Source organism: Schistocerca americana, chromosome 4, assembly GCF_021461395.2.
Source record: "Schistocerca americana isolate TAMUIC-IGC-003095 chromosome 4, iqSchAmer2.1, whole genome shotgun sequence".
Lineage (NCBI taxonomy): Eukaryota > Metazoa > Arthropoda > Insecta > Orthoptera > Acrididae > Schistocerca > Schistocerca americana.
Window position 1 is genome coordinate 383,569,195 of NC_060122.1, and position 25,165 is coordinate 383,594,359.

The following is a 25,165-nucleotide window of genomic DNA, read 5'->3' on the forward strand; positions in this document are numbered from 1 at the left end:
CCTACAATATTATTTCAGTGGTACAGGGTGGCGCAAGAAAAACTGGCCCCGAGTGCTAGACTACTCATTGTCGCTTACCAATCGTCATCTATTGTTTCGAAGTTGTTTGCATTAGCTTATTTGTTATTTCTCCACTGTCTAATTATTACATACTTATCTGTTCTGCTCGTAGCGGTCAACAAATCGATCGTAATTGGCGAGCAGTCTGTACTCGGGGCCGGTTTTTCGTGCGCCACCTTATATTATTTCACTGCGATCAGCCACATAACGCTACAGTTGGCTAAACGAGATGTTTTGCAGAATCACGAAAATTACAAGTGTGTGAGAATTCTGTTGTGAATAAAAACTCAGTACTCCAGGCGGGAGACAAGTGCCCCCTCTTGACGCCTTCCGTCTTCAGTCACCTATGCTACTAATTCTCAATTTTTCATAAGAACCATATACCAAACACAATGAACGGTGAACGAGTAAAACTAAACGGTTCCCAGAAAAGAGCGATCACTAGTGAATTAGTTCCCAAGGATGGATGACTTTCCCCATCTCTAATCGAGACAGAACCAGCTGCGTCAGAAAACACAATAGGTCTCCACCCTGCCCTCATATGAGCTCACGCTGGACACCATTGAAATCGCAAAACATAGTGGTTAGAGACCAGCGGAATGCAGTGGAATGGAGGTCTACCTCGGAGCTGTCCTTGAAGTAACCGATGTCTAAGACTTTGTTGTGTCACAGTGGTGTCAGCTACTGCTCAGATTGCTGCTTCAGAAGCAGTACTATGCGCCAGAAATATGGGCCGAACACACTGGTCTTCCTTCACGGTAGTGTCACGTGGCCGTCCAGGGCCTGGACTCCTTGCAATTGCACATTCCTGTAACCACCGCTGCCAGCAGTCAAGTACAACGGCTACATTCCTGCCAAGTCTTTCTGCAATACCGCAGAAGCCACATTCAGCTTCTCGTAGTCCTATAACACGGCCTCGTCCAAACTCAGTGAGGTGTTGATAAAAGCGCCTTTGTCACCTTAAAGGCACTCTTGATTCACATCAACTCACCATGTAAAGTATCAGAGTTAACCAAAGTTCACGAACGTTACAAAGTGTATTTAAAGCAAACCTGGTTTACATCCTCATAGTGGCACTACTAGCGCCACTAATATGCGACTGGCGAGAAATTTGAACAGACATCATCTTTCAGAAACACGTCTACCACCTTTAGTTTATGTGGTACAACTTGTTCCTGGTGCTGAGATTCCCCCCCCCCCCCCCCCCCAAAAAAATCAACGTAATCGCCGGTTGTTGTTTAAGATCCGAACGTGCGGTGTTGTTGCAACAGGTGCCGCCTGTAGACAGTTGTTGTCACAGCGCTCCTCTCCCCGTGGCGATAGGAAGACGATTTAAGCGGGGCAGGACGTCAAACGCGCCGACTTGGCGCAGGAGAGGCACCACAGGACGTTTTATTTTCTACTGTCTATACTTTTACAAATAAATTCATAAAACTTTGTCAGTATGACCAGGAAGGATTCAGAATTCACACTCGTAGCAGCGGAAGTTCAAAAACATAACAAAATAATTATTTTACATGTGAAATTTCACCATTTCTGTCACTTATTATTGGCTGCATTTGTCGCTATAGGTACACTTTCTTTCATAGGTAAGGAAGACTGTCCGATGAAATTTGCACACCATACAAACCATTCTTACAGGTGTCTGAAACTATAGAATCTATTTAATTTATCAAAAAATGAATGAGCTGTTACGTTTTAAACCTTATGTTTAGAAAAGAATAAAATTTTGTAGTTAATTATCTTATTTTTTACCACAGTTTTTAATAGATCTGGAAAATTCAAGAGTTTCATACGCCTGTAAGTATGGTTTGTATGCTGTGCAAAATTCATCAAAGAATCTCTTTTACTTGTGAAGAAAAATGTACCTATAGCAACAAATGCAGCCAACAGTAAGTGAAAAAATGATGGAATTTCATATCTAAAAAAAATTTATTTTGTTATGTTTTTTGCACTTCCACTGCTATGAGTGTGAATGCTGAATCCTTCCTGGTCATGCTGACAAAGTTTTATGAATTTATTTGTAAAAGTATAGACAGTAGAAAATAAAATGTCCTGTGGTGCCTCTCCTGCTCCAAGTCGGCCCGTTGGACGTCCTACCCCCCTTAAATAAAGTCTCCATCTGGCTGGTTCAAATGGCTCTGAGCACTATGGGACTCAACATCTGTGGTCATCAGTCCCCTAGAACTTAGAACTACGTAAACCTAACTAACCTAAGGACATCACACACATCCATGCCGGAGGCAGGATTCGAACCTGCGACCGTAGCGGTCACGCGGTTCCAGACTGACGCGCCTAGAACCGCACGGCCACACCGGCGGGCCTGTCTCCATCTGTTACGAAGTTCACGTAAAAGTCTGAAACACCAGTATAAAATAGTTCTTTGTAGTGTCTCTAAATCTGTTCGTAATTTAGATTAGGATCAGAGTTTTGTTTACTTTCTTAAAATAGGTGGAAATTTGGCGTCCGGAAAAGTTTCCTAGCCGGCAACTGACAGGCGCAATGCTACGGCAGGAACAGTGGCAATACAGTGTATTGCTGGCGGGAGTGCTCCACCCTGCTAGCTGTCAAATAGCAGCTGATTTCGATAGAACTACGGTAACTGCCAATGAACGTGTCTCCAGTGGTCAAGTAGTAACACACTTTTCAATTGCTTTTCACTTCATAGGTGCTTACCTATTGCCCTAAGTCAAAACTAATAAACATATTAATCGAGCCGGCCGAGGTGGCCGAGCGGTTCTAGGCGCCACAGTCTGGAACTGCGCGACCGCTAGGGTCGCAGGTTCGAATCCTGCCTCGGGCATGGATGTGTGAGATGTCCTTAGGTTAGTTAGGTTTAAGTAGTTCTAAGTTCTAGGGGACTGATGTTAAGTCGCATAGTGCTCAGAGCCATTTGCACCATTTGACCAATGTGTCTGCATGATGTAGTGGTCAATGCATCTGGTTTGTAAGCAGAAAACCTTAGTTCGAATCCCTGTCCAGCGCAAATTTTCAATTTGTCTCATTGATATAAATCAATGCCTACTGTCTTGAAACAAACGTAGTTCGGGATGTAATGCTGCCTTGTTCCGACCGGTTTGGGCTTTTGAATGTTTTTAGAACCAGAAGTAAAATGTTCACGAAATAAGGTCGCACCACACTGACGACAATAAGAAATGAAATTCTTTTTCTTCGTCTGGTACCATGAACTGGTTAAATACCTGTTAATGAAACAGAATCATCATTCACATAAGTCTTTGTTGGAGAGCAGAAAAGTTTCTGTTAGTTTTCAATGCAAATAAAAATTTGGATGATAATAATAAACTAAACGGACGTCGATAACGTCATCAACTGCAGGCTCTATTGATGGACACTGAAATTTGAAACGGTGTCACGCTACAGGGTGAAAATACAAGTTTTGGATGATTTGAGCATGGTGCTAAGTACAATACGTTTAATAAAGTATAATGCATTGTCTAAGCATTTAGTTTTTTTTTTTTTTTCATTAGTAGCTATGATAACGAAATATACAGAACCTTCTCGTCTGGAATCTACAATAGAAAGAAGTACAAAAGTGAGATGTACATCGCTTTTGCTTTTTAAAACCATAGAATATGGAAAATGCCACAGATAACTGAATAGACACAGGAGGTCAGCTTTCTACAGTACAGTGAAGTCTTTGTCATAGAGTCATAGTGAATTTTTATAAGGAACACGTACTATTATGTCTCTCTTTTCATAACATTTTGTAAACAGTACCTCCTTTTGCAGTGTAGCGGATTCATAATGTACACTTTCCACGCTTTTCATTGACAACATATTTACAGACGTGATCCAGTGCGGCAATTCGACGTGCGGCAATACGACCTGCTCCGACGACACGCAGTGTGGCTTCGGGGAGACTTGCTCCGTGCTGAAAACCTGTGCCTGCAAAGCAGGCTTCTTCCGGGACAGCGACGGCGCCTGCAAACTGGGTGAGTCTCTTTCACAATGTAGTGATTGCCGGCATAGCGATTCATTCCATACATACTTGATAGGCACGTTTACACAGTGGTACGTGCTCGAAAGTATGGCCTCATATCGTACCTATGTAGACTTTCCCGGTGCATTAGTATATCAGATTCTTGTCGGGTTTCCAGCCGGATCAAACTGTCATCTGAGCACAATATTTCAGCGGTCCACCTGGCCGCCATCATCAGGTGAGAAAAGCTACGCTGCTCTCACTGATAACTGCTTCCACTCGTTTTTTTTTCTTTATTGTGATTTAATTCACCTGCCCCATATGGGCAGTGGAGGGCTGTCAGCGCCACAATCAGCCGCTCTTCAGCCGAGTGACATGGCAACTAAAACAAGAATAAAATGTTACATACATAAGGCGATAAAAAGGGGGAACATAAAACAGAGTAAAAGGAGAAAATGGAGGTAAAAATAGACTGACATGGAGAAGTTTCTTGGGGGACAGTTAAAAAAGTCACCAGAATGTCAAAAAACACAGTTGGCGATTCTTAAAACACAGAGAAGACACTGAATCGACATACGCAGGTTAAAAGTCGGCCACAGTATTAAAAACACTCCAGAACAACACACTTAAAACCCACTTGTAGCACACACGACGAAGAACAAAACTGCCAGGTGGGACCTGCCGAGGGAAAGGTCAGAAAGGATGGAAAAGGAGGGGAGAGCAAGGGGCAGCAGGGGAAGCGGTGGGATGAAGAGAGTAGGGGCGTCAGCAGGTACATTAAGGGGCAGGAGACACTTGGGGTGGGAGATGAAGAGGGAAGACACGGCAGGAGGGAGTGCAGAGATACTGAAAGGGGGTACAAGAGAGGGAGGGGGAGTAAGAAGGGGAAGCCACTCAGGAGGAGAGAGGGGGAGGAGAGGGAGCCCTGAGGAAGAGGCAGGAAGATGGGGTTAGAGTTGGTAGGAAGGGTAGATGTCAGGGCGAAGCTCATCATCCAGGAGGGGTAGAAGGTGGAAATTGCATTGGGAAAGGAGATGGAGGGTGTGGAGATGGAGAGAGGGTGGGACACAACGGTAAAGGCGCGGCACCTGGTTGGGGGTGGAGAGGAAGGGAGACACCAGGGGATACGTTCAAGGAAAAGCAGAAGGTGGGGGAAGGGGATGAGGTCGTAGAGGGTGCGCTTGGGGGACGGAAGGCGAATGCAGAAGGCGAGGCAGAGCGCATGGCGTCCGAGGATTTGGAGGGCTGTATAGAACCAGGGAGGGGCGGAAATCCAAGCTACGCTGGCACAACAGAGGATGGGGCGGATCAAGAATTTGTAGGTGTGAAGGATGGTGGAAGAATGCAGACCCCACGTCCAACCGGACAGGAGTTTCAGGAGGCAGTGGCGGTTGTGTTCCACTCGCAAATGACTGCACCTTTATATGCATCGGAAGTACAACAGCGCATGCGCTAGATACAGTGCGCATGCGCTCAATCATTGGTGCTGCCCCCTGGCGCAAAAAGAGCTACAGCGCCTCCGGTGGTGAATACTGCTGAAAACGACATATCGTTACAAATGATTATTCATAGCCGGCCGATTCAGATGCCGTTGTTTCTTCTTATCCGATAAAACAGGATTCCACGTTTTAGTTAACGGGTATCCATTATCACGATTAATGATATTATCTGCTAGTCTGATTTCGACAGATTCTTGTAAAACACAATCCCGGTACTGCAAAGCATTTGCAACGACTTGTGTCTCAATGTATAGCATCCTGTATCCCTCTGTAACAAAATGCTCAGCCACGGCAGATTTATCTGGCTGTAATAATCGCGTATGGCGATGACGTTCAATACACCTGTCGTTGACGGTACGAATAGTTTGAGCAATGTAAATTTTCCTGCAATCACACGGTATTTTGTAAACGCCAGATTCCCTCAAACCTAAATCATCTGTAACAGAGCCAAGAAGTGCTGGAATCTTAGCTGGCGGACGAAAAACACGTCTGATCTCATATTTCTTCAAAAGTCTACCTATCTTGGCTGTCACGTTCTCAGCAAACAGAAGAAAAGCCACGTACCTAAAGGTGTCTTTAGAAGGTTCAGGTAGAGGTCCAAACTCAAAAGCACGTCGAATTTGTCTGTCCGTATAGCAGTCATTATTGAATACGTCGTTAAGATGTTGCAGCTCCTGTGATAAATTCTCAATGCGGAAAAATTTACATTGGCCAAACTATTCGTACCGTCAACGAATTCGTACCGTCAACGACAGGTGTATTGAACATCATCGCCATACGCGATTATTACAACCAGATAAATCTGCGGTGGCTGAGCATTTCCTTACAGAGGGACACAGGATGCTATGCAATGAGACACAAGTCGTTGCCAATGCTTCGCGGTACTGGGATTGTGTTTTAAAAGACTGTCGAAATCAGACTAGCAAATAATATCATTAATAGTGATAATGGATACCCGCTATGTAAAACGTGGAATCCTGTTTTATCAGATATGAAGAAACAACGGTATCTAACTCGGCCGGCTACGAATAATCATTTGTACCGATATATCGTCTTCAACAGTGTTCACCACCGGAGGCGCTGCAACTCTTTTTGCGCCAGGGGGCAACAGGAATGATTGCGCGCATGTGCACTGTATCTAGCGCATGCGCTGTTGAACTTCCGATGCATATAAAGAGATGCGGTCATTTGCGAGTGGAATCTCATGCACTCCACCTCGCCTTCCGTATACGCCTCCCGTCCCCCACGTGGATCCTCTATGATCTCATTCCTTTCCCCCATTTGCTCCTATTCCTCGAACATATCCGCATCCTCTACACCTCCCGCCACCTTGAACCCCCTTACCCCCTGGTTGCTCCTCTCCTCTCCCATCCCCGCCCCCTGCCACATCTTCACTGTTGAATCCCCCCTACCCTCCATCTCTACACCCTACATCTCCTTTCCCAAGGTGGCTTCCATCAACTCCCCCTGCCGGATGATGCCTTCTCTCCCTCCATTTATCCCTCCTATCAACTCTGATCCTCACCCCCCTCCTTTCCTCCGTCCTCTCCCTGGGCTCCCTCTTCCTCCCCCCTTCCATTCTGTGTTTTCTCCCCACCCAACCTCTCCATATCTCCCTTCTCCCCCCCCCCCCCTCTGCCTTTCCCACTCCATGGCACGTCTGCACAGCACCCCACACCCCTCTTATGGGCCCTCATTCTCCATTGGCTCCTTTCCCCCCTCCCCCCTTCACTTTTCCTCTCCTTCCCCCCCTTTTTTATTTTCTCACCGTCTGTCCAGTTTCCCCCCCACCTGCTCTCAGCTGTGGTATGTCATAGTTGTGCCAACTTTTTAGTGCAGTGTTTAAGTGAGTGTTCGGTGTTGTGCGTCTTTCCACAGTGTTGCAAACAGAACTCATGCTGTTGCTGGGTGAGCATTTTATATCTCTTGCGAACAGAAACCAGACTGTCACCGTGTTTTTTAATTGTCTGTCTGTTATTTTTCTGCTTCCTGTGTATTTTCTTAGCATCATGAACCCCATCGTCTGTCCAGTTTCCCCCCCACCTGCTCTCGGCTGTGGTATGTCATAGTTGTGCCAACTTTTTAGTGCAGTGTTTAAGTGAATGTTCGGTGTTGTGTGTCTTTCCACAGTGTTGCGAACAGAACTCATGCTGTCGCTGGGTGTGCATTTTATATCTCTTGCGAACAGAAGCCAGACTGTCACCGTGTTTTTTAGTTGTCTGTTATTTTTCTGCTTCTTGTGTATTTTCTTAGCATCATGAACCCTGTATTTTATGTTTTAAGTTCCAGAATTTTCTGCCATTTTACCTTTAAGTCACCGATTTTATCGCCAACTGTTATTTTTTATTATCTTCATCTTTTTAAAACAAATTCTGTAGGCTGAAGAGCGGCGTAGTAAGCTGCTGCCAGCGCGCCCCCTTCAGGGGGAATCGGATCTCGATGAAGGAAAAAAAACGAGTTGAATCAGTTATCGGTGAGAGCAGCGTAGCTTTTCTCACCTGATGATGGCGGCCAGGTGGACCGCTGAAATATTGTGCTCAGATGACAGTTTGATCCGGCTGGGAACCCGACAAGAATTTGATACGGCCTCATAACGATAGGATTCACTAAATTTGTGTCAAGCGTCCATCGGCATCAGTTTACAGCGATAAAATGAAGTAGATGACAGAATGAATGCTTGTAGCGACTGAATATGACGACTGTAAGTGTGCAGTGCAACATGCGCTGTACATATTCATTACTTCATGTGTGTTACCACAGATAGCACAGATAGCATCCATTTGTACTGGAAATGTAAGACACGTGAGGAGCCTATTTGCTCTCTGCCGCATGAACGGAGAACACTGAGATTCTGTAACTGTCCACCCACCTGACGTCTTCTAAAGAAGTTCTTGTTTCTGCGCAGAAGTAGCAGTCGGGTCGCTAATGCGTTACTAAAGGTGGTTTTTAAAATGAAAACTGGTGTGAGTGGATGATAGCTTATAACTGAGTGGATAACAAGTATGATTGTCAACTAAATCTAGGTTATGCTTTTAAAATATTAATAAATTAAAAGTAGAGATTTGGCGCCCTGTCCCAAGGGTAATAACTACATCACCTGTCGTGGAAGCCAATCGGATATCCGACTACTAAATTGGAGCAATGTCTCACGGAATCGGTCCTCACTACACCGTTTGCCGTCTGTACCTGACTTCAGTTCTTACGTCTGACACCACGTAACGCAGTATCAACTAAGTTATGAAGTGGTTTTGAATATTACGCCTCCTAAAACTAGAAATTTTACAATGTGCTTTAACTGAAGCTACGTTTACAGCAAATTTATAACTTGCATAACATTCAAATTAATGTGGAGAACCCTCTGACTTATCGCACTGACTAATAAACTGAATTAAAAAGTACTGGGAGGAAATCATTCTACCCCCAGCAGCAATTCTTCGTTTTCTTCGTATTGCAAGGGATATGGGGATAGGACGTGTTAAGAAAGTACTAGAAATAGCTGTAGACGTTAAATACTGTAGGGGAAGACACAGATTGGATTATATCCAACAAATAATCGAGGACGGGAAAATAAAGAATGGATGCCTTCATGGTATTTATAGGCCCCACATTTAAATGTTTGGTCTTTTGAATATTTCTTTCATTCCGTCTTTTCTTTTCAATTTACAGATTGACAGTAGGAGAGAAAGACCGCACCCCTGATTTATGCCTTTTTTAATCTGAGCACTCCGCCCTTGCTCTTCCACTCATGTTTTGCCCTCTTGATTCCTATACATCACGTGTATTTCCCGTTCTTCCTTATAGCTTATAAATATTTTTCTGAGGATCTAAAATATCTTGCAGCATTTTACGTTATCAAGCTTTTTTTTCACAAGTCTTATTAAGATGTCTTCATTTCTTCCAAGTCTCGAGTCCATTATCAAGTACAACGTCAGAACTGTTTCTCTGGTACCTTTACTGGTCATCCATCAGATCGTCAGTTTTCTTTCCCATTCTTCTGCGTATGGTTCTTGTCAATAACTTGTATACCTGAGCCGTTTAGCTAGGCGTGCGATTACAGACTTAGCTGGCTTTGATATCTTAAGGATTGTGTGGATTACATTCTTCCGAAACTCCGATGGTATGTCTCCAGTTTCACAAATATTACCTTCTCCCAATGATTTCAGAAATTCCACAGCATTGTTATTTATTACTTCTGTCTTGTCTGTTCGCAAGTCTTCCAAGGCTCTTTCCGTCTCTGACTCAAAGACTGCACCTTCTATGGTTTCATTTCTTCGTCATCAGACAGTTTTTCGCACTCGTAGAGGCCCTCAGTGTACTCTTCCCTGCCAGCCTCTCGGTCCTCTACCTCTAACGGTGACGTCCCTTTCGCACTCTTAATGTTGGCGCCTTCGCTTTTAATTTCGTCAAAAGTTATTTTTAATTTTCTGTACCATATATCTGACCCTACGAGAATCATTTATTTTGGAACTGATTCACTTTTTCTTTTTTCCTTTTGCCATTTCGCATCAGCTTATCTGCAAAGTATAAATTAAGGAAATACTAGCAGTTTCAGTTCCGCTTCTAAGATTGTGATACTACACTCACCCGGCGGCGTGGCGAAATTTAATAAATAATCAGGGTAATTACAGCATAGGAAGCCTTTCTACATGTACATCTACATCCATATTCCGCAAGCCACCTGACGGTGTGTGGCGGAGGGTACCTTGAGCACCTCTATCGGTTCTCCCTTCTATTCCAGTCTCGTATTGTTCGTGGAAAGAAGGATTGTCGGTATGCCTCTGTGTGGGCTCTAATCTCTCTGATTTTATCCTCATGTTCTATTCGCGAGATATACGTAGCAGGGAGCAATATACTGTTTGACACCTCGGTGAAGGTATGTTCTCGAAACTTCAACAAAAGCCCGTACCCAGCTACTGAGCGTCTCTCCTGCAGAGTCTTCCACTGGAGTTTATCTATCATCTCCGTAACGCTTTCGCATTATTAAATGATCCTGTAACGAAGCGCGCTGCTCTCCGTTGGATCTTCTCTATCTCCTCCATCAACCCCATCTGCTACGAATCCCACACTGCTGAGCATTATTCAAGCAGTGGGCGAACAAGCGTACTGTATCCTACTTCCTTTGTTTTCGGATTGCATTTCCTTAGGATTCTTCCAATGAATCTCAGTCTGGCATCTGCCTTACCGACGATCAACTTCATTCCATTTCAAATCACTCCTAATGCGTACTTCCACATAATTTATGGAATTAACTGCTTCCAGTTGCTGACCTGCTATATTGTAGCTAAATGATAAATGATCTCTCTTTCTATGTATTCGGAGCACATTACACTTGTCTACATTTAGATTCAATTGCCATTCCCTGCACCATGCGTCAATTTGCTGCAGATCCTCTTGCATTCCATTGTTACAACCTCTCGATATACCACAGCATCATCCGCAAAAAGCCTCTGTGAGCTTCCGATGTCATCCACAAGGTCATTTATGTATATTGTGAATAGTAACTTTGCCTCGTGATGACTGGGTGTTGTGTGTTGTCCTTAGGTTAGTTAGGTTTAAGTAGTTCTAAGTTCTAGGGGACTGATGACCATAGCTGTTAAGTCCCATAGTGCTCAGAGCCATTTTTTTTAATAGCAACGGTCCTATGACACTCCCCTGCGGCACACCTGAAATCACTCTTACTTCGGAGGACTTCTCTCCATTGAGAATGATATGCTGCGTTCTGTTATCTAGGAACTCTTCAATCCAATCACACAATTGGTCTGATAGTCCATATGCTCTTACTTTGTTCATTAACGACTGTGGGGAACTGTATCGAACGCCTTGCGGAAGTCAAGAAAGACGGCATCTACCTGGGAACCCATGTCTATGGCCCTCTGAGTCTCGTGGACGAATTGCGCGAGCTGGGTTTCACACGATCGTCTTTTTCTAAATCCATGCTGATTCCTACAGAGTAGATTTCTAGTCTCCAGAAAAATCATTATACTCGAACATAATACGTGTTCCAAAATTCTACAACTGATAGACGTTAGAGATATAGGTCTATAGTTCTGCACATCTGTTCGACGTCCCTTCTTGAAAACGGGGCTGACCTGTGCCCTTTTCCAATCCTTTGGAACGCTACCCTCTTCTAGAGACCTACGGTACACCGCTGCAAGAAGGGGTGCAAGTTTCTCCGCGTTCTTTGTGTAAAATCGAACTGGTATCCCATCAGGTCCAGCGGCCTTTCCTCTTTTGAGCGATTTTAACTGTTTCTCTATCCCTCTGTCGTCTATTTCGATATCTACCATTTTGTCAACTGTGCGACAATCTAGAGAAGGAACTACAGTGCAATCTTCCTCTGTGAAACAGCTTTGGAAAAAGACATTTAGTATTTCGGCTTTTAGTCTATCATCCTCTGTTTCAGTACCATTTTGATCACAGAGTGTCTGGACATTTTGTTTTGATCCACCTACCGCTTTGACATAACACCAAAATTTTTTAGGATTTTCTGCTAAGTCAGTACATAGAACTTTACTTTCGAATTCATTCAACGCCTCTCGCATAGCCCTCCTCACACTACCTTTCGGTTCGCGTAATTTTTGTTTGTCTGCAAGGCTTTGGCTATGTTTATGTTTGCTGTGAAGTTCCCTTTGCTTCTGCAGCAGTTTTCTAACTCGGTTGTTGTACCACTGTGGCTCTTTTCCATCTCTTACGATCTTGCTCGGCACATACTCATCTAACGCATATTGTACGATGGTTTTGAACTTTGTCCACTGATCCTCAACACTGTGCTTGAGACAAAACTTTTGTGTTGAGCCATCAAGTACTCTGAAATCTGCTTTTTGTCACTTTTGCTAAACAGAAAAATCTTCCTACCTTCCTTTGAGGCCCAAAGTAACACATAAATTTAATTTTATGTGTGGTTTGAAGATGGACGAGACATACTAAATAGTTAACGGTGGTACGTAGATATAATCAAAGATCTCGACTTAAACCGACCTTCCCTCATCTAGTTTCCTCATAAAATATGTATTTTATAGATCATAATGTATAAATAAACAACATTTGCTATGGTTGCCACCCCGCATCCCTACACAGATATTTTTAATTAAAATTGTTTAGTTGATTTTTTTGGATACCTACCCTTATGCAGTTTTTTAAAACAATTACCATCAATCAAGAGTAGATATACATAGAACGCGGAGATAAGGTTGCCAATCTTTTTACGGGCAATAATGGAAGGTTGCCAGATACAAACCAATAAGCGTGTAATAGTAAATTACCCTCATCGAATGTCCTTATAGCATCGTACATAAAATGTAAATAATTTTATTGTGAACCGATGGTATAGGGTTGACTTAGCAAAAATGGGTATATCTTAGGGTTTTCGCTGTTTTAAGATGCAATAACTGAATACGAAACCGTGGTGCGGTGGAAAACCATTGAATGTACAAATCTGTCCGATGGATAAAGCAGCAGAGGAACAATTATGTTTGTTACGGTCGGCGAGTAAAAGAGACTGGCCATGATCATTTCTCCGTATAACCAGAGTCCAAGGTAGTGCGCCGCTAAAACGTGCACAGTTTTCTTGCAACCGCTGTTGCAGCTCAGCCAAGCGGCTGGCTTGTGCATATAAACTCGCCGCGAAATGATTGTGTATTGTATATATGGAGCTTAGAATCACGCCAAAAACGCAGATCTATGCTCAGATAATAGGCGTACCGCGGGCTCCATATCTGCGCGTCAAAGATGGGCTTTCAGCCATAGTACGAAAACGAAAATATTGACTGCTATCAAGGATCATCTTGGTTTCTCACAAGATGATACATCATAATCTTTGCAAAAATTAGAACAAGAAAGATGAAGCAAGTTTTCACAGTACTATTAAAACAATTAAAAGCGCCATCAGTACATTTGATGATAGTATCGATATAAATGTCTTGTTTAACATATCTACATGTAAAGGAGCATCATCCGATGTTACTGATTTCCCGCTTACTTTCAAATCAGTCAACAAAAGTTAAGTTTTATTTCTGGATGCAGTTCTGTTATTGGAAGATTACAGAAGCCGATATTCTTAAATCTTAATTTCACGTCACAGGGCACCTCCTGAGTTCAGGTGAATAAAGATAAACGCGCAGTGCTAAAAATGGAACGACTGTGGTTGGCTACTCGCAATTAACCTTGACAAAAAATGCGTAGAATGGTGACGTTTCTATGATTACCAATTCTGCCTGTTCTATCCTCGTGCACCGTTGAAATGTTGAAGACAGACAAATCCATATCAGCCAAGACAGTCAAATCTCAAGACAACATGGTTCAGACAACAAAAATCAACGTTGAAATAGTAGATGAATCTTGAGGAACCTTCAATAAGTGATGCAGTATTTTTTTTCTGACAGAAGGCTAGTTTTACTCAGGATTCCAGTACAGCAAGTTATTCCCCACTATTCTGGCTCCAAACCCCTATTATTCAACATAAACTCCGTTCGTTGTGACAGCCTTACGCCACCTACTGTATGGTATACCCGCATGGTAATACTCTACTGGTCGACGTTGTAGCCAAAGTCTTGCTGCATCAATAACGTCCCCATCATCCACGTATGCTTTCCCCGGAGTTCATCCTTCATTGGGCCAAAAAGACGGAGGTCGGAATGTACGAAATCCAGGCTGTAGGGTGGATTAGGAAAAACATTCCAATGAAGTTTTGTGAGCTCGTCTCGTGTGAGACCATGTGTTGTCGTGGAGAACTAAAAGTTGAGCAGCGAGGTGTTTGACTGTGATCCGTCGATCACGCCGAATGAGAGTGTCCGCACGTTCCATCATTGCACAAGTCACAGCTGTGTGCGGCCGCCGGTACGAAGGAGATCGGACAGGTTCGCACAATGTTGACAGAAGCCTCGCCCAACGACTCACCGTGCTTTCGTTCACTGCCAGCTCTCCGTAGACACTCTGCAAGCACCTATAAACATCTGCGATACTCTGATTTTCCGCCAAAAGAAACTCAATGACAGCTGTCTGCTTGGGACGCACCTCCTTTGCAGACGCCGTTCTGAAGGCTACGTATTGGCGCTGCCACCTATCGGAGCCTCGTGAATCTATAGCGGCTGACGCGGGGAATATTCTACGACGCCCCACAACAAATTCTGCATTTCTTCAACAAAAATAGGACGAGAAAAAAATGTGTTGCATTACTTATGGAACGCCCCCGTACTTCTTATAGCAGATCGGATCCTCCTTACCGCAAACTTTCATTAAAGCAGCTGATCATAACCTCATAAAACGATGTTCAAGTAATGCTGCAAAGACACATATTATATTTGATCGCTATTTAGCGCCTTCTATCAAAGATATTGAACATCAAAATCGACAAGTGTTTGATATTGCCGACATAGTTAAAGGACCTCTACAACCCAGACCTACTGATTTTTTGGGTATGTCAAGAATTATCCTTTAAGGAGGCTTTGGTACAGTTCTTAGCCGATTATGGGGAGAATGACCATTTGGCATCAGTAACGCAAGCTAAAGATGTCCTTATAACTGATGAAATTCTGTGCTACTCTTATCAAATAAATGAAACTCATGTCGTGGAAACAAAAGAAATTGTTTATGAATGTCAACGTGAGAAAGCGGATACGTGGATTATGTTTCAAGCTAGCAAAGTGCCACCAACTTCAGTAATTGTAGTTGATTCCTCTGGTACTGAAGATATAATAATTTGGCTGTTTAATTTTCATGAAGTCCCTGAATCTGAAATTTGGTAGGCAGCTTCAGCAACTAAGACAAAAAGCAATAAAGACCTTAACTGTATCAACTGCACAAAATTAGCATTGAATTTGGGATCCTCATTATGTTTTCCAGCATTCTACGCATTTGAAAAACGCCGATTGCATCGCTGTTTTCTGCAGTAATGGAAAAGTCAGATCGTTTTAAATTTTTGCAAAAGTCGAAATTTAGAAAAAAACCTTCGCGTCATTAACAGATGAGGCCCACGTTTTCGTTGACGAAAAAACTAATGTAGTTCCAGAGTTTACTGCTCTTACGTATGGCATAAAGCAGTGCAAAGATATTAATGATGCAAGGTCTCGTATTTTCCAAACGAATTACTCAGCCAAAAAAGGTGGTGAACAATTTATGAAAAAAATAAAACGCTTCAATTCAAACATAATTCCACCACGTTGGAAAACGTTAAAACAAAAAATAAAAAAAGAAATAAGCGCAGTTTATGTAGCCTATGTTCCATGTGGCTTAATGCTGCGGACTCTTTTTGTGTAAAACTACAGCCTGAATCCTGTGGGAAGTACGTAATGGCTATATAAAGCCAATCTTCAGCGTCCCAACACTCTTACAAGTTCACGAAATTTTATGGGCTATGGACAGGGATAGTAATGACAACAATCCCTCAGAATCTGATTTCAATATTTCAACTTTTGATGCATCAGATTCTGAATAACTACTAGTATCTGAAATCTTTGTGTTTCAAATTGTACAATAAATCACATTGTTTCTGTTACAAAAAATGTGTTAAACATATTTTAAAATGTTGATTTATTTTCTTCATTTATTAATCCTATTTCAGACGTAAATACGGAAACTCCGGAAGATAAGTGAATATTCCTTATTATTACTATATCGTGAATTTCATTCAGTGGAAGTTATTTCATGCTTCGAAACGCCAAGCACTGAGTGCAGATTTGCGTTTTGAGGATATCTCTACATTCCATATTTACAATGCACAGTGCGTTTGTATGTACAAGCCAGTCGCTTGGCAGCGCTGCAGTAGCGCTTGCAAGGAAACCGTGCGAGATTTTACCCCCCCATTTTTTGGATTCCAGTTACACAGAGAAGTGAGCATGTCCAGTCTCTTTTACTCGGCAACTGTCACATACGCAGCTGTTAGTTTGCGTCTTTCTCTATCGCATGTGGGTTTGTATATTCAGTGTTTCTCTGACACACCACGCTCTTGTACTGAGTTATTGCAACTTAAAACTGCGACAGCCCAATGATAAGCCCACATTTGCTAAGGCAACCCTATACCACCGTGTTAGCAATGAAATTATTTTCATTTTATGCATGAGTGTATAAGTAAATTCGATGAGGGTAATTTACTATTACACGTTTACGTGTTTGTACATGGCCACCTTTCTTTATTGCCTGGAAAAGAAGGCAACCTTACCTTGGCGTTTTATGTACATCTTTTACTCTTTATTGTCTGTAATTTTTTAAGAAACTGCGTAAGGGTGCATATAAAAAAATCAAACAATTCTTAATTAAAAATATCTGTGCAGGAATACAGGGTGGTAACCCTAGTTCGTTTTGTTTATGAATACACCATAACGTATAGGGCATATGAAGGGCTTATTTCAATAGTGATACAAGTCCATTTTTGTTCATTGTGAGATACAGAGTCCTAAAGTTAAATGAGTGCTGAAAAATCTGCAAATGAGATTCCAGAAATATTCAAGCATATGGCTTCTTGCTAGAGATGAATCTTTATTTCTGTTTGTTTGGATCATTAATTGCAGAAGCATTATAGGCAGAAAAGTAGAGGTAATGGACTTATACCACTATTGAAATACTCCCTTCATATATGTTGTAAGGGAACTCAATGAGGTAAGGCCGGTTTAAGTCGGGATCTTAGAGTAGTATACAGGAAATGTTTCCGCACTTTTCCCACATCGTCATACTATTTCATTAATAAGTTAGTAATTTCCTACAACATTACTATTTTTGTTAAAAGACCGTATGAGAACTTGAATGGTGCGTCTTCGACAGTTGGAACTCGGTGCCTGTAAATCTAACGGGTATGAGCAGCGCTCCCAAAGCAGTTAAGATGAACTCAGTTAGGTAGGCTGTAAGTTGTACAGCATCTGTGAATAGTCGTCTGTTTTCTTTGAGTGCCAAGGTTTGATCGTCTGCAAGCAACGCTTGTGGTTCGTACAGTCAGCCGCCAGGCTCCACAGTTTACATATGTGGAGTAGTTTAGCTGTGTGCCTAAGGTCCCGGAATTTCAGGAAATACTAATAGGTTTGTCGAGCAAAATAGTTTACCATCATTTTGCTCGTCAGTTACGACAGTTGCATGAGAATTACGATAATAACTCAGAATTACAGCCACATCCGGACCATACATGCCTATACAGGGCGTTAGAAATGTAACAGGACACAGGATGCTCCACTGAACAATTCGAGGTAGGGAACCTGGTGTCGGAAAAGGCAGCTTAAGGACATAAGGAAGTATACTTGTCTATCGCTTTGTGTAGCATTACTGTTTTCCAACTGTTTTACAACTAACATGCGTACAAGTTCACTCGTACTGTGCTATGTACTTACATGTACATTCTTTATTTCCTGCGAGGAAACAAGGAGAACGAGCCTAATTACCAGGAAGTCATGATGCAGGTTTTGTTTACTTTTCTTGTCCATAAGGCGGCTCTGTTGTATTCTATTTACATCGTCTCAAGACAGAAAGTGCTATGAATAAACGACAGACCCGTTCATCACTGATTGCTATTCAGAGACGTACAATATAATACGATGGAGAGATGTAGCGGCACCGGTACAGTATTTCCTGGTCGCTGGAGTGGAAAGGGAGTTTCTATTCCATGGCCTGCAAGGTCATCTGATCTGAATTCCCTTGATTATTTGATATGGGGATATTTAAAGCCACTTGCCTACGAGACCCCAGTGGATACGAAGATGGAATTAGTTGCCAGAATTGAAGCTGCCTGTGATGTGATTCGAAACACACCAGATATATTTGTCAGGTGCGTCAAAATCTTGATCGCCAATGTCATACTTGCATTGTGGTTGATAGCCGTAGGTTTCAGCACATTTTGTAAGATACAGTACAAATGGTACGTTCATTGTGACAGTGATGGTATTTGCAGGTAAATAATGTAAACAGAAAAGTACACAGTAATGTAATTTTATTCCTATTATCTCCCTAAGCTGGCTTCTCCTACCCCAGGTTCCCTACCTCAAATTGTTCAAGGGGGAGCATCCTCTATGTCCCGTTAAATTGTTGCACACTCTTACCCAGACACCTTGTATGTCACCGTTAAGGAAATTTTTGATGTTTTACTGGCTTGTTCCATTACTATACGGAGCCACGGACCCACTCTCGCTCGCCTTCAGTTTTCCACATTTGATTTCTGTATTGGTCTACGTTCCATAACTGGGTTTGTGTTTTAATCTTTTTCTTATTGGCCGAGCGCTGTTTTGGGTCACTAAGCCATAGTATCTCTACAGTAACAACAGTTTTTGCACTCATTTCAGTGCGTTCTGACTTTTTAAGTGTGCAATACTTCGTGTAAATGTTTTCATTCGTCTCTACGAAACTTCAAATACACCGTCTGAAGCACCCGGAAAACTTGCCGATGTCAACGTTACTTCGTTCGCTTCTACAGCACTCGGGCGTATAGAAATGGTTAGGGCTGTAAATTTCTGCGACAGGTAGAATGGAATGTATTAGTGTTGTGATTCTTGAGTTTCTTCCGGCGTATTTGATAGTCAAAATATCCGCGGGTGTACTGCCGGTCTACAGTGTCCAACGGGCACAATATTTCAGCGATCATACATGTCGCCATCATCAGGTGAACTGACGGACTGAGATCCTGTGAACGTGCTGGGACGGAGATCCGTACGCTATGTGTTGTTCGTGTTGAGCGTTGTTACTATTTCCGGTAGGATATGTAATATAACCGGCGTGAACAACGTCGGATGTTGACTGATCACTGTGAAGGGCATAGACATGCCGAGTACTCGTGTGAGATAGCGTTGTCAGCAGTTGACAGAGGATGGAAAGGGCCTCATCGTGGTCTCCATGTCGCTTGCTGGTCAAATCGTGCAATATCCAAAAGTTTTGGGCATTCTGATGTGTCAGTGCCCCGATGTTGGACTGCTTGGGAACGTGAGGGCAAGCATAATTGCCGTTCACGTTGCGGTCGACCACGTCTGACCACCACAAAAGATTATAGCCAATATTGTGCACCAAGCACAGTGTAACACCCTCACATCTCTGCCTGCCGTCCGAGAACAGGTAACACACTTTTTGCACCATTCGTCAGAGGCTAACAAAAACTTGACTACGAATTACCACCCAATGCGTAGGCTTCAACTTTGACAGTACAACGGTAGGTCACGGACATCCAGTGTCCTCATGTGTTACCCCTGTTGCGACAGTATTGTGGTGCCATTTTTCAACAGGGCACACGATTTGTGCCTCTATGAACTGTCTGTGTGATGTTGAGGTACTCCTGTGACCATCAACAACACTAGATCTGTCTCTTATACAATACAGAACGTCTGTGGGCCCAGATCCATCCTAGTGCCAGTATACAGGATATCAATTACATGTCTACACCTACAACTATATAGATACTGCGCAAGCCACCGTACGGTGCATGGCGGAGGGCCGCTGTACCACTACGAGTCATTTCCTCTCCCGTTCCACTGGCAAACATAGCGAGGGAAAAACGACTGTCTTCAGGCCTCCGTATAAGCCCTAATTTCTCGTATCTTGTCTTCTTGGTCCTTCTGCGCAATGCATACAGGCGGTAAAAGAATCTTTCAGCAATCAGCTTCAAATGCAAGTTCTCTAAATTTCCTCGACAGCGTTCCTTGAAAAGAACGCGGCTTTACCTCCAGGAACTTCCATTTGAGCTCTCGAAGCATCTCCGTAACACTTACACGTTATTCGAACCTACCGGTAACAAATTTAAAAGCCCGCCTCCGAATTGCTTCGATGTCTTCTTTCAATCCTACCTGATACGGATCTCAAACACTCGAGTAGTACCCAAGAATGTGTCTCACCAGCGTCCTTATTGCAGCCTCCTTTAGAGGTGAATCACTCTTCCCTAAAATTGTCTCAATAAACCGAAGTTGACCATTCGCCTTCCCTACCACAGTTCTCACAGTGCTCGTTCCACCTCATATCGCTTTGCAACTTTACGCCCACATACCTAAACGACTTAGCTGTGTCAAGCAGGACACTAGCAATACTGTATCCGAACATTACAGGTTTGTTATTTCTACCCATCTGCGTTAACTTACATTTTTCCACATTTAGAGGTAGCTGCCATTCATCACACCAATTACAAATTTTGTCTAAGTCTTCTTGGATCTTCCTACGGTCACTAAACCCCAACACCTTATCGCACATCACGGCATCATCAACAAACAACCGCACATTAATGCCCACCCTGTCCGCGAAACCATTTACGTATCTAGAGAATAGTAGCGGTCCTATCACACTTCCCTGAAGCTACTCCTGACGTTACTCTTGTCGCTGCTAAACATTCGCCGTCAAGGACAAAAAGCTGGGTTTTATTACATAAGAAGTCTTCTAGTCACTCAGATATTTGTGAACTTATTCCATATGGTCGTTCCTTCATTAACAATCTGTAGTGGGGCATCGGAAATCTATAAATTTGGAATCTGTCTGTTGCCTTCATCATAGTTCGCAGTATATCATGCGAGAAAAGGGCAAGCTGAGTTTCGCACTAGCTATGCTTTCTAAAACCGTGCTCATTCGTGGTCGTAAACTTCTCAGTCTCAAGAAAGTTTGTTATATTCTAACTGAGAATACGTCCGTCGATTCTGCAGCAGCCGGCAGGTGTGGCCGTGCGGTTCTAGGCGCTACAGTCTGGAGCCGCGTGACCGCTACGGTCGCAGGTTCGAATCCTGCCTCGGGCATGGATGTGTGTGATGCCCTTAGGTTAGTTAGGTTCTAAGTCTAGGGGACTGATGACCTCAGATGTTAAGTCCCATAGTGCTCAGAGCCATTTGAACCATTCTGCAGCAAACGGAAGTTAACGATATAGGTCTGTAATTTTGCGGGTCCCCGTCGGCCCTTATTATATACCGGAGTCACTTGCGCTTTTTCCAGTCGCCTGGGATTTTGTGCTGGGCGAGAGATTCATGAAAAATGCAAGCTAGGTAAGGGGCCAATGCCGTAGAGTACTCTCTGTAAAATCGAATTGGGGTTCCATCCGGACCTGGTGATTTATTTGCTTTCAAATCTTTAAGTTTGTTCCCTACGACAGGGATGCTTATTACTATGTCGTCCATACGGGACTCTGTCCGACGGTTAAATGGCGGTAAGTTACACTGATAAGAGGGCTCATACTGCGAAGTTCTTTCATATCTGACTCAACTTCTTAAAACCTGAAATAACATCACTCACCCCCTACGGCCGGCCGGTGTGGCCGTGCGGTTCTAGGCGCTTCAGTCTGGAACCGCGTGACCGCTACGGTCGCAGGTTCGAATCCCGCCTCGGTCATGGATGTGTGTGATGTCCTTAGGTTGGTTAGGTTTAAGTAGTTCTAAGTTCTAGGGGACTGATGACCACAGATGTTAAGTCCCACAGTGCTCAGAGCCATTTGAACCATTTTTCAACTCACTCCCTCCCCCCAAGTAAATAAGTTTCGTTTCGTTTCCTCTTCCCCTTCTGATCGCTCAACGTTTTTGTCAGACAGTTTATATTTAATGTAGTCCTGTCCTTAATTTTAACCGTTCTTGGCCATCATCACTGTGGTCCACCGTGAGGACAGGGCAATTGAAGCCTGCAGCAGAAAAGAATTTGACACTTTAGACAACGGTCAACATAGTCAGCTGGGATAGAAGGGTGATCATTTCAAAGCACGTCGGCATACTCAGGTGCCATTTTCACAACGCCATTTCATCACTATCAGGTGCACGTGTAGCCCGAGCCGCATAGGTTTTAAACACCCTGATGCACACTGGAAGCTGAAGGGATGTTAACGGGTAGTGATGTAGACGGTAAGTGTGTACGTTTTTCGCAGAGCTGGGGGAGTCGTGCACGGCGGACGCCGACTGCTCGCACATCGCCGGGGCGCGCTGCGGCGTCACGGACAGCTCCCGGAGCGCCACCTGCCACTGCGGGCCGCGCTGGGCGCCCGACCCCGTCAACAACTTCTGCCGACTCGGTGAGTGCCTCTCCTCTCCGTAAGAAAAACATGCTTCGTCAGCCACACTTTGGCCCGGTCAGCGGCTCGGACGTCTCGCTACATTTTTGAACGTGTTTTATGATCTATTACGAATTTTCTGGAGTCCGAAAATATCCTCATATAAAATTCAAATGCTTGAAACCAAGACAATATTGAAGAAGAATCACAAGGATCCCACGAGCCGAGTGGTGCGAAAAACAGCATAACTTTTACCAAATAGTTCTCTACCGAAGGAGGTGATCAGGAGACTGAAACCAAACAGTTCAGTTCCACCTAGGCAATATGGACTGCCTAAGATCCACAAGGAAAATGTGCCGTTACGTCCAATTGTGAGTAACATTGGAGCAGCCACTTAAGACCCAGAAAAATTTTTGGCATCTTTGCTCAAACCAGTGATAGGCATGTGTTCACATCACATAAAGAATTCCAGTGATTTATCAGCCGATTTCAGTCACTACAGCTGCAAAGTAACGACTTATTGATCAGTCTTGATGTGGTTTCTCTTTTCACAAAGGCGCCTCCTGTGGACTCACTACACCTCATTGGAAATATGTTTGGTGCTGATATTACAACGTTGTCTGAGCACATTCTCCCCTCTACATATTTTATATTTAGCAACGAATTTTACGAACAATCTGACGGTGTCGCTATGGGAAGTCCTCTGTCTCCCCTGGTGACCAATCTTTTTATGGAAGATTTTGAGGAGAGAGCACTCGACTCTGCCACTTTTAAACCGACAGTATTTTGGCGGTACGTTGACGACACTTTTATAGAGTGGCCTCATGGTCTGGACCGTCTCCAAGAATTTTTACGTCACATGAACTCCATACATGAAAACATAAAGTTTAGCATGGAGATGGAGAAAGACGGTTTCTTCCCATTTTGAGACGTCTTGGTGCGACGTAAGAGTGATGGCACACTTGGTCACTCGGTGTACAGAAAGCCCACTCATACAGACCTGTATCTACAAGGTACTAGTTGCCACCATCCAGCACAAACAATGGGCGTTCTCAAAACCTTGGTCCACCGTGCCCATACCACCTCTGACGCTGACCGTCTTCAAGCGGAACTGGAACACCTGAAAAAAGTATTTCTGAAGAATGGCTTTTCAACTAGGCAAGCGAACAGAGTGATGCAAACCTACAAACGACGGAACAAGTAAGAAGAAGAGGCCTTCAGGTCGACTGCTTATCTACCATTTATTGGGAATATTTCTTCTCAGATAGGCAGAATATTGAGAAAGTATCAAATGAGAGTCATCTTTCGGCCTCCTTCCAAAATTTCATCACTGATGGGATCCGTTAAAGACGACTTGGGCCTGCGTAAATCAGGTGTTTACAAGATTCCGTGTGAATGCTGCAAATCATATATAGGGAAAACAACACGAACTGTGCATGAACGCATTGTGGAACACCAACAGCATACTCGCCCTCTCCAACCCACCAATTCCGCAATCGCCGAACATTGTATTACCACAGGCCACTTCATGAATTATTACAACGACACAACAATTTTGGTCCATACATCAAACTTTTGGAGCTCGATTATCAATGAATCTGTGGAAATAAGATTGTCTGACAACGAGACTCTCATCAATAGTGATAGCGGTTATCAGCTAAACTCTGCTTGGACTCCTGTTATAGAGAAACTTCGTAGTGGAAGTAGTCATCTGCATAAAGATGAAAATCGACCCGATATCGATACGCCAAGCTTTCACCGTGGAGGGCGCGAGGCGCAGCGCAAGGAGTTGTTATGAACGCGCACACTGAGCAGCGCATGCGCAATGTCACCTCAGTCTGACTTTAAATAGCAGAGCTAAGCGCGTACTCGCTCTGTCTATTGTCTTCTACGATGTTCCCCCTTTTTTATATCTATGTTCACCATGTTTTCTCCTTTGTATATTTTTAAATGTCTTCTATTGTTTGTTCTATGTCTTTCGGCTGAAGAGCAGTGCATATGCTGCTGCCAGACCACCCCTATGGGGAACTGAAATACAATAAAGGAACAAAAAAGCGTACTCGCCAGTACTACTACAGTGGCACTCACCTGAAGATGGCCAGAAGACTCTGCGCCGAAATATCGTGGCAGGACGTTACTGACATCCGGCAGTTCTCCCGTGCTTTTATGGAACAAGAATCACAAAGATTAAAATCAACGTTGAAAATAGCTAATGAGATACTAGGCCAAAATTAAAGTATCAAACTGGAAAAGGTGTCTGAAAATATGGAGTACAGAAATAGCCAATAGTATTAAATAAAAACAAATTTTTTACAAACACGAACAAATGAAGACTGGAAAAAAAGAATTAATAAAAGGATACCACAGTGAATCCTGGACAAATTCATTGCTAATGTTGAACATGATATTTATGGAAGACAGAATGTGTCGTTTAAGCTTTATGAAGCATAACAGTAAAACGGAGAAAGATACTGCAGACATTAATATGATAACACAACATCAATGGATATATCATTACAGAAATTTATAGTATGATGAAGATGGGGCAGAGAGTTATTCTATAACATACTTACAACAACTCTGTACATCACATAGAAATAAAATAATTAAAAGCAGTCTTAAATTTAACAAAAAAAATTGAAAAGCTACTGCCCTACATAGAATTGACGCTGAATTAAGCAAATACGAATGAATTATTTTAGAATCTTGTTTCCTTCATTTTTTAAATATTTGTTGGAAGAACTGTTCCATACCTGAAGA

The 25,165-nt window shown here is 43.1% G+C and overlaps 1 protein-coding gene across 1 annotated transcript in view; it reads left to right on the forward strand.

The window, feature by feature from the left end:
- Nucleotides 1–25,165, forward strand: part of LOC124613923 (multiple epidermal growth factor-like domains protein 10) — a 145,372-nt gene that overhangs the window by 63,656 nt on the left and 56,551 nt on the right. Inside the window, exons 6-7 of the mRNA XM_047142676.1 lie at nt 3,867–4,013; nt 22,283–22,426. Of these exons, the coding sequence (XP_046998632.1) occupies nt 3,867–4,013; nt 22,283–22,426 (291 nt within the window). The remainder of the gene's footprint in view (nt 1–3,866; nt 4,014–22,282; nt 22,427–25,165) is intronic.